We start from the raw sequence: 11,243 nt of genomic DNA, 5'->3' as shown, positions 1-11,243 counted from the left end.
CAGGCATTCGTCTGTAAGCAGTGCCCCTGCAACAGCCCGTATAGATTTGGTGGTCTGTGGGAGCCGGCTCACAGAGCAAGAGCTGATTCAATTTTTAGGAATTTACAAGCTTGAAACAGGCCATGGAGGGAGTATTTATGTACGTTGCTGGCTTACCATGCAACCATGTAGCATAGTCCTGGAGGGTGCAAGTGTTCAACAACTTTTTATTTTTAAAAGATTTTCTTTAATTTTTTTTTTTTTTTGAGAGACAGAGAGCAGGAGCAGGGTGGGGGAGAATAGCAGAGGGAGAGGGAGATGCACGCTCCCCGCTGAGCAGGGAGATGGATGAGTGGCTCCATCCCAGGACCCTGAGATCATGACCTGAGCTGAAGGCAGAGATGCTTAACTGACAGCCAACCAGGTGCCCCTTCAACAACTTTTTGAATGATAAAGGACAAGTTCCAAAAAATGGCCACATGTAGGTCAAGCCAAGGTTGAAGGTGTGTATGGAGAATACTTATTTTGAAGAGGCAACTTATAAGCAAAAGATGTCTTGAAGTGAAGAAGCTTTGAGTTCTTATCTACGATGTCCAAATCGCGCAAAGGGTTCTCGGGATAACGTACTACCTGTGTCCTGTAAATGCTGACGTCTCCTGGTCAGAGGAGATCAACATGGTAAGTTGGAGGACTGAGCAGACCTATCTTTGGAGGCAGGGATTGAGTGATTGCCTGGCTATGTTGCACTTCTCTGTTGAGAGAAAAAAAAAATGAGAGGCCACTCTATTTTTATTTTATTTTGTTTTGTTTTGTTTACTTGGGGGGGTCACTGTATTTTAAACAGAACAAACCATTTTGTGTTCATCTTAAATTTGTTGTATTCTGTTTGCATGCAGCTGGTTTCTTTCTTGGAGAAGGTCCACCCGATGCCACTGGAGACCTCACCCTCAGAGAGCTTATAATCTAGAAGGGGAGACAGCACATGTCCTGGTCTGGAATCAGGCTCTCCTTAGTAAGTCGAGTTTATTACTCCCTTGTAGAACAAAGGTATAAATAAGAATTGGGCCGTGGGCCAGATGACAGAAATGAGAACCTTGTTGTAGAGGTTCCTGTTTGCATCTCTGTAGCTACCCCAGATCATATGCATTTGGTTTGTTCTGAGCCTGACCTTCTGTCAGGCAGAAGTCTCTGGAGTCGGACTCTGGTACTGCACTCAGCAGAGCTACCGTGTTGCTTCCCCTGGGTGCATCTCATCGTCTCATCGTGGGTAAGCCGTTGCTTTGCATTTCTTAAGAAGTGATGAAAACTTGGCTCTCTCAGGAGAAGGCTGGTTCTGAAGGTTTTAATTTGATGACCACATTTGTAAGAGGAAACTGGCATAAGGTAGGCTGCTGAGTGCAGTTTTCCTTTCTGTAGTGTAGAGTCACTTCTGATAAGATCCCCAGAGAAAAGTGGGGTAAGAGGTTTGCTCTTAATGAAAGAGCAGATGATGCTGGTGGTCGTAGGACTTAAGCTTGTAAATTGCCTGTGTTTTTTAGGTAGCACAGTGACTGACTAGCTGTCCTCCTGACTAACTGTCCTCCTGACCAGTTGTCCTCTAGCTCACGGCAGCACTTCTCCCTCACTGTTGCCCTTCTCCCAACCCTAGACAGGCCATTTTTTTTTTAAAGAATTATTTATTTGTTAGAGAGCACATGCTCGCAGGAGGGGCAGAGGAAGAGGGAGAAAGAATCCCAAGCAGACTCCACTCTGAGTGGGGAGCTGGATATGGGGCTCGATCTCACGACCCTGAGATCAGAACCCCATCTGAAACCAATAGTCGGGACTCGACCGATTGCATTACCCAGAGGCTGCTAGACAGGTCAATATCTAACCTTAAGAAGCCAAGAACTTAATCCTCTCAAGAGAGCTAGACTCATGTTCTTGCTTGCCATGTCCTTGGCAAAGCTCTGACCTCATGAAGGCCTTTTGTAGAGGAGGGAGCAGCAATAATGATTTCCAAAGTCCCCTTCAGGTTAGAGGGGTGACCAGTATCACTGAGACTGTCTTACATGGAGCCATGTAACCACCCAGCCCAATGTCGGATAAGTGGTCTTGGAAGGAAAAATGAGGACGCACTGTAGAGGGGTTACATGGATTCATAGACCTAAAAACAATGAGAGCCTGGAGGTGAGCGGTGGCCACGGTAAACTGAGAGGACTTAGCATGGAGGGAGTGGGGGATGGGGAAGGGGGAGGGGAGTGGGGAGCGGGCTATGGGAAGGAAGGCTGTGCAGTTGCTGTTTGCTCAGTGGTTCGTTGTCCTTATGGGGGGCAAATGGCTGCACTCAAAGACAGCATCTCTCCCTATCTTGTCTTGTGATATTGTAATATTCGGGGGTCATTCTCACATCCTCTGTGGTAGTCTCATTGTCGTGAGTCTCTTTTCTGAAGGTGTTTTTCTGCCATCATCGTGCCAAGGGAAACAATTCCTCTGCACTGTTAATAATGGGAAAGGGGAGCCTTATAGTTACAACTCCCCAGGGGTGACAAAAGACGTTTGCCAGGAGTTCTGTTGTGAAAACACCATGAGCTCAGGTCAAAATGTTTGGCCACCATATGAGCTGCCTTACTGTGAAGAATTACCTCAAGAAAGCTGCTGAGGAGATGGCGGGATCTGGGGAAGAAGCTGAGAATTTAAATGGAGTCTCATGAAGGTGCTTAAGGAGCATCTAATGCTTTGGTTGGATTTCTAAAGACGGAGACCATTTATTTAGATATTCTGTGTATATTTAAAATTCTGAATTTCATTATCCAGGTATATACATTTAGGACCTAGCTTTCGGCATGCATCCATACACACACACACACACACACACACACACCTACACACACACACACACACACACACACACACCACATACACATATGATAGGAATTTCTGAATATTTGCCAACTAAAGGAAATTGAAACTTGACTGAAGTGTCCTGGGCCCTCTTAGGTGTTGTTCTCTGTTTTGATGAGCGGTTCCCGGATCCGACAGAGGCTCAGGTCTTGGCTTCCTGGAGCTTATAGTCTTGGGAGGTGAGGGTGGATAGCAGGACTTTAATCCAGCAGGCACACAAGTAAATAGAGAATTAGAAATTGTGACAAGTGCCCTGAAGGAAAGAGAAATAGAACTATTTAAACTTGTGGCTGGGACTCTGACCTGGTGAGCATGGCTCAGGAGAGCTGTCCCTACGGAAACCATGTCAGCTTGCGATCTGAAAGCTGCATGGAGGTTCACTGGGGGAAGCTGGTGGCGGGAAGAGCATCCAGTCAGGGGAGCAGATTCATCCTGTTGGGATAAACAAAGTTCAGGGAAGTTAGGTCCTAAAATATGGGATAGCTTCCCAAACATGAGGAGCAGTACTGCGTCGTGAGGGGACAGGATCTGATCGGGAAATCCTGGCCCTGTCGCTGGCTGGGCATTATTAGGGAAATCACTTCACCTGTGTGTGCCTTAGTTTCCCCATCTGCCCCGTATCGTAGGGTTGTCGTGAAGATCAAGGGGGTCAGTGTGTGGGGCGGCGCTCTGGCGATTCCTGGCACATTGGCCTTAGTGGCTTACTGCACATCAATGACTGGTTTCTAGTGTGCTCCTGTATTAACTGGGAGGGAGAAGAAGTCTGATCCTTGAATGTTAAGGAGATTGAACAATTTCCCAGAGATTGAAAGATTAGTTAATGGAAGGTCTGACCCAGGAGGAGAATTTTTGAGAAATTAAGTGCATTTTCCATGAATTCATTGCTCCTCTCTTCATTTACAGAGAGTTCTAATGATGCCTGTGAGTACTTTGAACCAAAAATGGTATCCTCTGTTCATTAGATTGTTTGCACATTTCTTAAAATTTGTTTGCAAAGGGTTGAGTGTGACTGAGTGACTTGAGTTTGGTGACTAGGTTCAGAGTCTCTTTGGGATCGCCAGTGTCCTCTTAGAATAGAATGGCCTAGTTGTAGGATATCTAAGTCGATTTCAACATGATGGTCGCATTGGCAGCCAGCAGCCCTTACCCAGCCTACGCCAGGCACCTTATTGGTGTGGTGGCGCAGACCCGGGGCACTGGTAGACAAGAAGGCATGGTCCTTCTTGAGATTCTAGACTTACTGGGGTTTGGTGTTAGACCTGTAAGTCAGTTGTTCCTCCTCCAAGCAGGTGGTGCATTGGACGGGCTGGGGAGCACAACCGACTCCCTGAAGAAGAACACACCCAGAAAGTGCAGGGATCTCAGAAGTCCCAGATACGGTGAATTCACACCATGACACACTATAAAGGAAGTTCTTTATCATGCTCACCCATGTATGTGTGGGGTGGGATGGGCATCAGAGCCAGAAGAGGACTGAGGCTATCTTGAGATAGATCTTCATTTTCATTAGATGTCTTTATGTTTGGGGGAAACGTAATGTGACTTTTGGTATATCTGAGTCAGTGTTAATTATTATCTACATCATAATGGGATTCAAGAATTGAAACTTGAAAGTTTCCAGTTCATTCTGATTCATCATTTGCCATTCTACCTAAAGGTAGATGCTCAGAACCCAAATCTCTTCTAACACAACAAATTCTATTTCCTATCTGGTTTTAGGTTATGAAAAATAGGATCTTATGTGATAATGATTTCTTCTTTTCAAAGCACTGTTATCTACATTATCATATTTGATCCTCGCATTATTATCCCATGTTATAGGCAAGGGAATCGAGGTTGAGCAAAGCCAAATGACATCTCTCCTTAGTGGGACCTAGGATGGGACTTCCTTGAACAGTTTGATCCTGATTTTCCTGATGGAGGATTTTGTTGGTTAGAACTCAGATAAGGACTCTCTTAGGTAGTCATTTTTAATAAATTAAAATGGCCACCATATGTGCTAGACTTCCCAGCAGAGCTGGGAAGAGACCTTTCCTTCTGGAAGATTCTAGGTAGAGTTCCTTCAGTGGCAGGATGTTTGGCGTGCAGGGGTCATGACTGAAACCATCCACAGTAGTTGGTAGGAACTCAAGGCTGGTTGGATTATAACTCCTTGGAGTTGGTCTTCTTTTGTTTCATGAAGAAAAATCTGGGCCAAGTGCGCCCGGGTGGCTTAGTTGGTTAAGCATCAGACTCTTGGTTTCAGCTCAGGTCATGATCCCGGGGTTCTGGGATTGAGCTCCACATCTGGCTCTGTACTGGGCGTGGAGCCTACTTAAGATTCTCTCTCCCTCTCCCTTTACCCCTCCCAACTCTCTCCCTCTCTTAAACAAAAAAAGTGAGGGAAAAAAAGGCAAAACTCCCCAAAACCTCAACATGGACATTTCATGCAGCTTCTTAATGCCACAGGGCTTGGTGAATTAATAGATTGAAAATTTTCTCCTTATTTATGTATCTCCTTTCCCACATGTCCTGAACATTCTCTGTATGTTTAAAAGTAGCAATTTGGGGGGTGCCTGTGTGGCTCAGATGGTTAAATATCTGCCTTTAGCCATGATCCCAGGGTCTGGGATTGAGTCCCACATGGGGCTCCCCACTCAATAGGGAGTCTGTTTCTCCCTCTCCCTCTGCCCTTCCCCCTGCTTGTGCTCACTCTCTCTCTCTGTCCAATGAATAAATAAAATCTTAAAAAAAAAAAAGTAGCCATTTTAATTTAGTTGGATAGATAGGCAAAACTTTCAGGCTGAGTCTCCTGTAATCTCTTGCTTGCGTGAAACCTGAAGTTGCAGGACGGCTAGGTTGTCGCCTCAAGGATATCCTGAAATTAGTTGCTTTTTTCTTCTCAAAAAGCCACTTTAGTTTAATCTTCCCTTACTGCCAGTCTACAGCGGGCCCCCAAGTGACTCTCTAAACACCGCTCTGTTTTGTTTCATCAAAGCAGATTCCAGCATCTGCCACTTTCTTGTTCATTCATTTGCCTCTTTTCCTCCTCCATCCCCCCCCACCCCAGTTTCGAACTGCACTGCACGTGAGCAGGGACCCTGCCCTTTCTGTTTGGGGCTGCATCCCAGAGCCTCAGACAGAGGCTGGGCCCACAGAGGCACACTGACTGTGGGTTTGCTAAATTAACAAACTTCTCTTGATGCGGTTTTCTGATTTTTGTTTCCTTTTATCTAAAGATTGAAAAATTGGCGAGCAGCATGTTTTGCCCTCTGAAACTCATCCTGATGCCAGTGTTACTGGGTAAGTAGAAACCAAGGGACCAAGGAGGGGACTGGGTTTCTTGTTAAGTCTCATGCAGTTTCAAAAGCCAATTTTATATATTTTCATTTCCCCCTTGGTTTGTTGAAAACGGGAAACCCTAACCTGGAACTTCGGCATTTTGCTGGAACAGCTGTTTTTGAAGCCGGGGAGCAAACTCTTTCTTGAAAAGCTGAATCTTCCACTGTTTCTGTTAGACACCAGAGGCCTCTGGGTCCTGAGCTGGGGGTTCTGGGACCTTCCTTTGTGCTACAAAGAAAGTGTCTCGCTGGCATTCCTGGACTCTCAGTTGTGACTTGAAAACCACAGCTAGTCTCAGATCAGGAAATGAAATCACCGTAGAGCCCAGAATCCCTGCAGCTGTATTCACGCTTTTGCTATTCCAGCCTTCTTGTGGTTCTGTAAGTGCACCGGGCTCTTTCACAGTCCGGGGCAGTTTCTTTTGCCAAGAACTTTCCTCTCCTCACCTTCCTGGGCAAACCTGCCCAAGCCTTCCTGACACTTCAGAGTTCTCCTTAAACTCCACATCCGTCTAAAAACCTCCTCTGGCTGTGGACTCTCTTGTTCTCGAACCCTCCAAACCCTCTGTTGCTTGTGGCTCAGCGGTTCTTTCTAAGCTGCTCACCTCTCTCCCGGCCTTTTCTCTTTATTCACAGATCTAGCTCTGTGGGAGGAATAAACGACTCAGGACGTTCTTTGCTCTCATTGTCTCTTATTTTTCTTCATCATCATCATCATCTTATTATTATTATTATTTGTACCTGGGCATAGTAACCTAAACACCAACTCAGCCAAATGAAAAAAGAAATGCCTTTGCTGTAATTCCAGGGAATAGAGGGTATGCACCCAGGCAGACAGACACATGGACACCCACCCCACCTCCCCGGAAAATAGGATGTATTTAAGAGAATTTGTTTTCGCAGCTGTCATGCTCTGGGGTCTTTAAAGATTTTTTTATTATTTATTTATTTGACAGAGATCACAAGTAGGCAGAGAGAGAGAGAGAGAGAGAGAGATGAGAAGCAGGCTCCCCGCTGAGCAGAGAGCCTGATGTGGGACTCGATCCCAGGACCCTGGGATCATCACCTGAGCTGAAGGCAGAGGCTTTAACCCACTGAGCCACCCAGGCACCCTGCTCTGGATGGGGTCTTCAGACATTGCCTCAGAGGTGCGGGAAGCAGCCCAGGCTTCTAGCATCCCAGCCCGAGTTAACAAACCAGTCTTGGAGCTAGTGACTTGGTGGTATCAGGGGGCATTCTGTTTCTTTGAGGAGAGGTTTGCCCTCCTTTGTAGAAAGTGTCATTTCTTTAGCCATTTCTCTACAAAGGTGACCCTTTGTAGAGGTGGAAGCTTCTCTTTGCTCCCATGGCTGCGCCTGCTTTCTAGCTACCCTTCACTTACTTCCACATACAGCGCTTCTCCACAGTAGATTAAACGCACTTCTTACACCTTTAACCACACGTCAGGCTGCTCAGCTCTTCCTTACAGGAAAATTCCAGATTGGCTTTGGAGCTAATTTTGATTTCTTTCAAAACAAGCCCCTCTGGAGGGTTTAGCGTTCCTGTTTTCTTTTCCGTCTTCCCCACTGTGTGCCTGCTGTTGGGCAGCAAGTGAACTGTCTTCTCTCGGGCCAACAGCTTGCACAGAAAGGCTGGCACGCTTTCTGTTTATTCCCACATGCGTTCCCTTGGCTCTTCCTCCATATAAACTGGCCAGCATCTAAACGTGGCTTTCTTGATGTTGTTGTCTCTTTGCACAGAGCACATCTTGTAAAAACAGAAATATCTACGTGATGGTTTTCTCTTAGTGAAAAGAGAAAGGCCTTGAGGAATATACAGATAGCGGAGTGGAGTGGTGCATGCTGTAAAACACCCTCAGGCTGAGCAACCAGGGCTGATGGCCAAGATGGAGTGGGAAGGTGGGGAGAAGACAAGCACAGAGGAAATTCAAGGGGAGAGCCGTGCTCTGGATTGGCCTCTTTTTTTTTTTTTTTTTTAAAGAATGTTTTCTTTTTCTTCTTCTTCTTCTTCTTCTTTTTTTTTTTTTTAAGATTTTATGTATTTATTAGAGAAAGTATGCACAAGTGAGTGGGGGGAGTGGCAGGGGGACAGACAGACTCTGGGCTGAGCACAGAGCCTGCCGCGGGGCTCGATCCCAGGCCCCTGAGATCATGAGATCTGAGCCCTAACCGAGAATCTGATGCTTAACCGGCTGAACCACCCAGGCGCCCCTGTATGGGCCTAATAACAAGGACCTCTAGGACAGTCAGAATTGCCAGCAAAGTCAGAGTAAGCTTTTAAAAAGGAACTAAAGAAAAGGGAAAAAGGAAGGAAGCCAAAAATACTTTTAAAAAGCCAAAATATTGGCTTTTCAAATAGGGAACCCATGGGAAACTAGGAGCAAGAGACATCTCATTTCCTGTTTATGGATGTCTAAATTCACGACTTGAAAGGAGGATGTCAGGGTTTCTCTTCTTTCTTTAGAAAGGGGCTTGGATAAAGGAATTCTGGGAAATGGGGAAGGGTCTAGCTAGGAGAACGGGAGCAGACATGCATTTTTGCAGAACGAAGATTGCAGAACCCCTCTGACTTGGGAGGCTTGTGTGTAACTAGAGGGTATCTCGCCTACCTTTGGGAATGTCATACTGGCTTGAGTGATAGGCCTCTGAGGACTTCGTCCATGTCGGGTCATCTGGGGAGGGAAGCTGTAGAGTTACTTAGAGATTGATTACTGATTTTTATTGTTGAAAATATTTGTCTAAATTCTATCTCTTCTTGCCTTTGACTTCTATAGATTATTCCTTGGGCCTGAATGACTTGATTGTTTCCTCCCTTGAGCTAACAGTCTGTGTGGGTGATTCAGCCCTGCTGGGATGTGTTTTCCAGAGCACAGAAGAGAAGCGTGTGACCAAGATAGACTGGACGGTTTCATCAGGAGAGCACGCCAAGGTAACAAGGAGGGAGTCTTACTGTTGAAGCCCTGGCCAATGGTGTCAGGAGAAGGGAGGGGGTGGAGAGGGAGAGCCAGGTCATCAGGTGTCAAGAGATGGTGTTGCAAGAGTCTGGGCTCTGAAGCTTGTCAGAACTGGGCCTCTTCCTAGCTTGGCCCTTTGGCTGTGTCATCAGCTGGGCAAGTTACTCAACCTTGCTGAACTTCAGCTTCCTCATCTGTGAAAATGAAGGTCATTATCATAATGGTAATGCTTACCTTTTGGGTCATTGAGAAGTAATGGAAGACATGCACATAAAATTCTTTTTGTTTCTTTTCTTGATGTCTGCCCTTTGTAGAGTCGTATAGATGAGTGGGAGGGCTGAGAAGGGAGAGAATGTGGGTCTAGACAGAAGAGGCATGAGAATGATGTCACAGGAATCCTTTATGGGGGAGAGGGCCAGATTCTTTGAGCATTCTGTGCCCCATTTATGTGCTCGGGCATCACCTCTCTGTCCTTCATGGCTGTTTCAAATGTTCAAGTGTTGGGATCAGCTGATGTAGCATGGCTGAGGGAGGGTCTTTCATGGGAGCTGTTCGGAGTGGGAAACAGTATATAAACCTCATCAGAGGTTCTGTGGAGATATTTGTATCTTAGGATCATTTTAAAATACATCCTAAGTAATGGGTTACTAACAGTAAGGTCTCAAAGTTTGCTGGTAAAATACTCTTTCTGTAGCTCATAGCATATTATTCCTATAATGCTATTTTCACTCAAATTTTTATTAGTATTTTTTTTATCATAAAAGGGATAGGCCCATGGCTTAAGTAGAAATAAGAATTTCTGGGGGCACCTGTGTGGCTCAGTGGGTTAAGCCTCTGCCTTCAGCTCAGGTCCTGATCTCAGGGTCCTGGGATCGAACCCCACATCGGGCTCTCTGCTCAGCAGGGAGCCTGCTTCTGCCTCTCTTTCTCTGCCTGCCTCTCTGCCTACTTGTGATCTCTGTCAAATAAATAAATAAAATCTTAAAAAAAAAAAAAAAAAAAGGATTTCCCAGGGCTCCCCGTCCCAGCCTGGAAACCATGCCCTGAGGATGACTCCTTCTCAGGCTGTGTGATATTCTGCCTGGAGGAGGGCAGAACGGGGAGGAGCAACAGCTAACACACCAGCCAGTTTATCACAACTCCCAGTCTGAGGGACTGCATCATGCCTTTGAATGCCATCCAGTCCAGTGGCCATGGCAGAAAATAGGTTGAACAGGAGACAAGGTTTTCAAAAATTCTGAGTTGAATCCCCAGAGTGGTCTTCAGAGTGGGTATTACATTTTACCTTAAACTATAAGAAATGACTATGCTTCACAATTTGTCCTTGTATGAAATAAGGCACCAGGCCTTGTTCTAGTTAGAGCATTGCCTGGCACATTCTTATTATTATTTCTTATTATTCTTACTATTCTTATTATCTTATTATTCACTGGTACCAAGTACTTTTTGATCATGATGATGATGATGATGGTGGTGATGATGATGGTGATGGTGATGACGATGGTCATGTTGGTGATGATGGTGGTGGTAGTGATGATGGTGGTGGTGAGGGTGGTGATGATGATGGTGGTGCTGATGGTGGTGGTGGTGATGGTGATGGTGGTGATGGTGGTGGTGGTGATGGTGATGATGATGGTGGTGGTGATGGTGGTGATGGTGATGATGATGGTGGTGGTGATGGTGGTGATGGTGGTAGTGGTGGTGGTAATGATGATGGTGGTGAGGATAATGGTGGTAGAGATGCAGCCACTGGCACAGAACAGGGTCTTTTGGATCCAGACTCCTAGGTCTGGTGCCAGTGACTCTAGATTTTCCCCGACGTTGTGTTGCCCTCCAGGAGGATTATGTGCTGTACTATTATGCCAACCTCAGTGTGCCTGTGGGGCGCTTCAAGAATCGTGTGAGCTTGGTGGGGGACATCTTACGCAATGATGGTTCTCTCCTGCTCCAAAATGTGGAAGACGCTGACCAGGGAACATATACCTGTGAAATCCGGCTGGAAAAGGAAAGCCTGGTGTTCAAAAAAGCAGTGGTGCTGCATGTACTACCGGAGGAACCCAGAGGTACGTGAATGGGCAGGAGGAGGGTGAAGGGGCAAGAGATTTAGT

General features: G+C 46.0%; 1 protein-coding gene across 4 annotated transcripts in view; it reads left to right on the top strand.

Moving 5' to 3' along the window:
* Window positions 1–75: 75 nt before the first annotated feature.
* The window catches only part of JAML (junction adhesion molecule like), a 28,680-nt gene continuing 17,512 nt past the window's right edge, over window positions 76–11,243 (top strand). The window contains exons 1-5 of one of the 4 annotated variants that reach the window (XM_059182094.1): window positions 76–657; window positions 876–991; window positions 6,081–6,144; window positions 8,956–9,110; window positions 10,973–11,198. In XM_059182094.1, the coding sequence (XP_059038077.1) occupies window positions 962–991; window positions 6,081–6,144; window positions 8,956–9,110; window positions 10,973–11,198 (475 nt within the window). In that variant the 5' untranslated portion in view covers window positions 76–657; window positions 876–961. Of the gene's footprint in view, window positions 658–875; window positions 992–1,092; window positions 1,363–6,080; window positions 6,145–7,998; window positions 8,081–8,955; window positions 9,111–10,972; window positions 11,199–11,243 lie in introns of those variants that run through there. The other 3 variants (XM_059182079.1, XM_059182085.1, XM_059182100.1) reach the window with 3 other exon arrangements.

The sequence above is a fragment of the Mustela lutreola genome, chromosome 1, assembly GCF_030435805.1.
Source record: "Mustela lutreola isolate mMusLut2 chromosome 1, mMusLut2.pri, whole genome shotgun sequence".
NCBI lineage: Eukaryota > Metazoa > Chordata > Mammalia > Carnivora > Mustelidae > Mustela > Mustela lutreola.
This window is presented reverse-complemented; position numbering and strand designations above follow the sequence as displayed.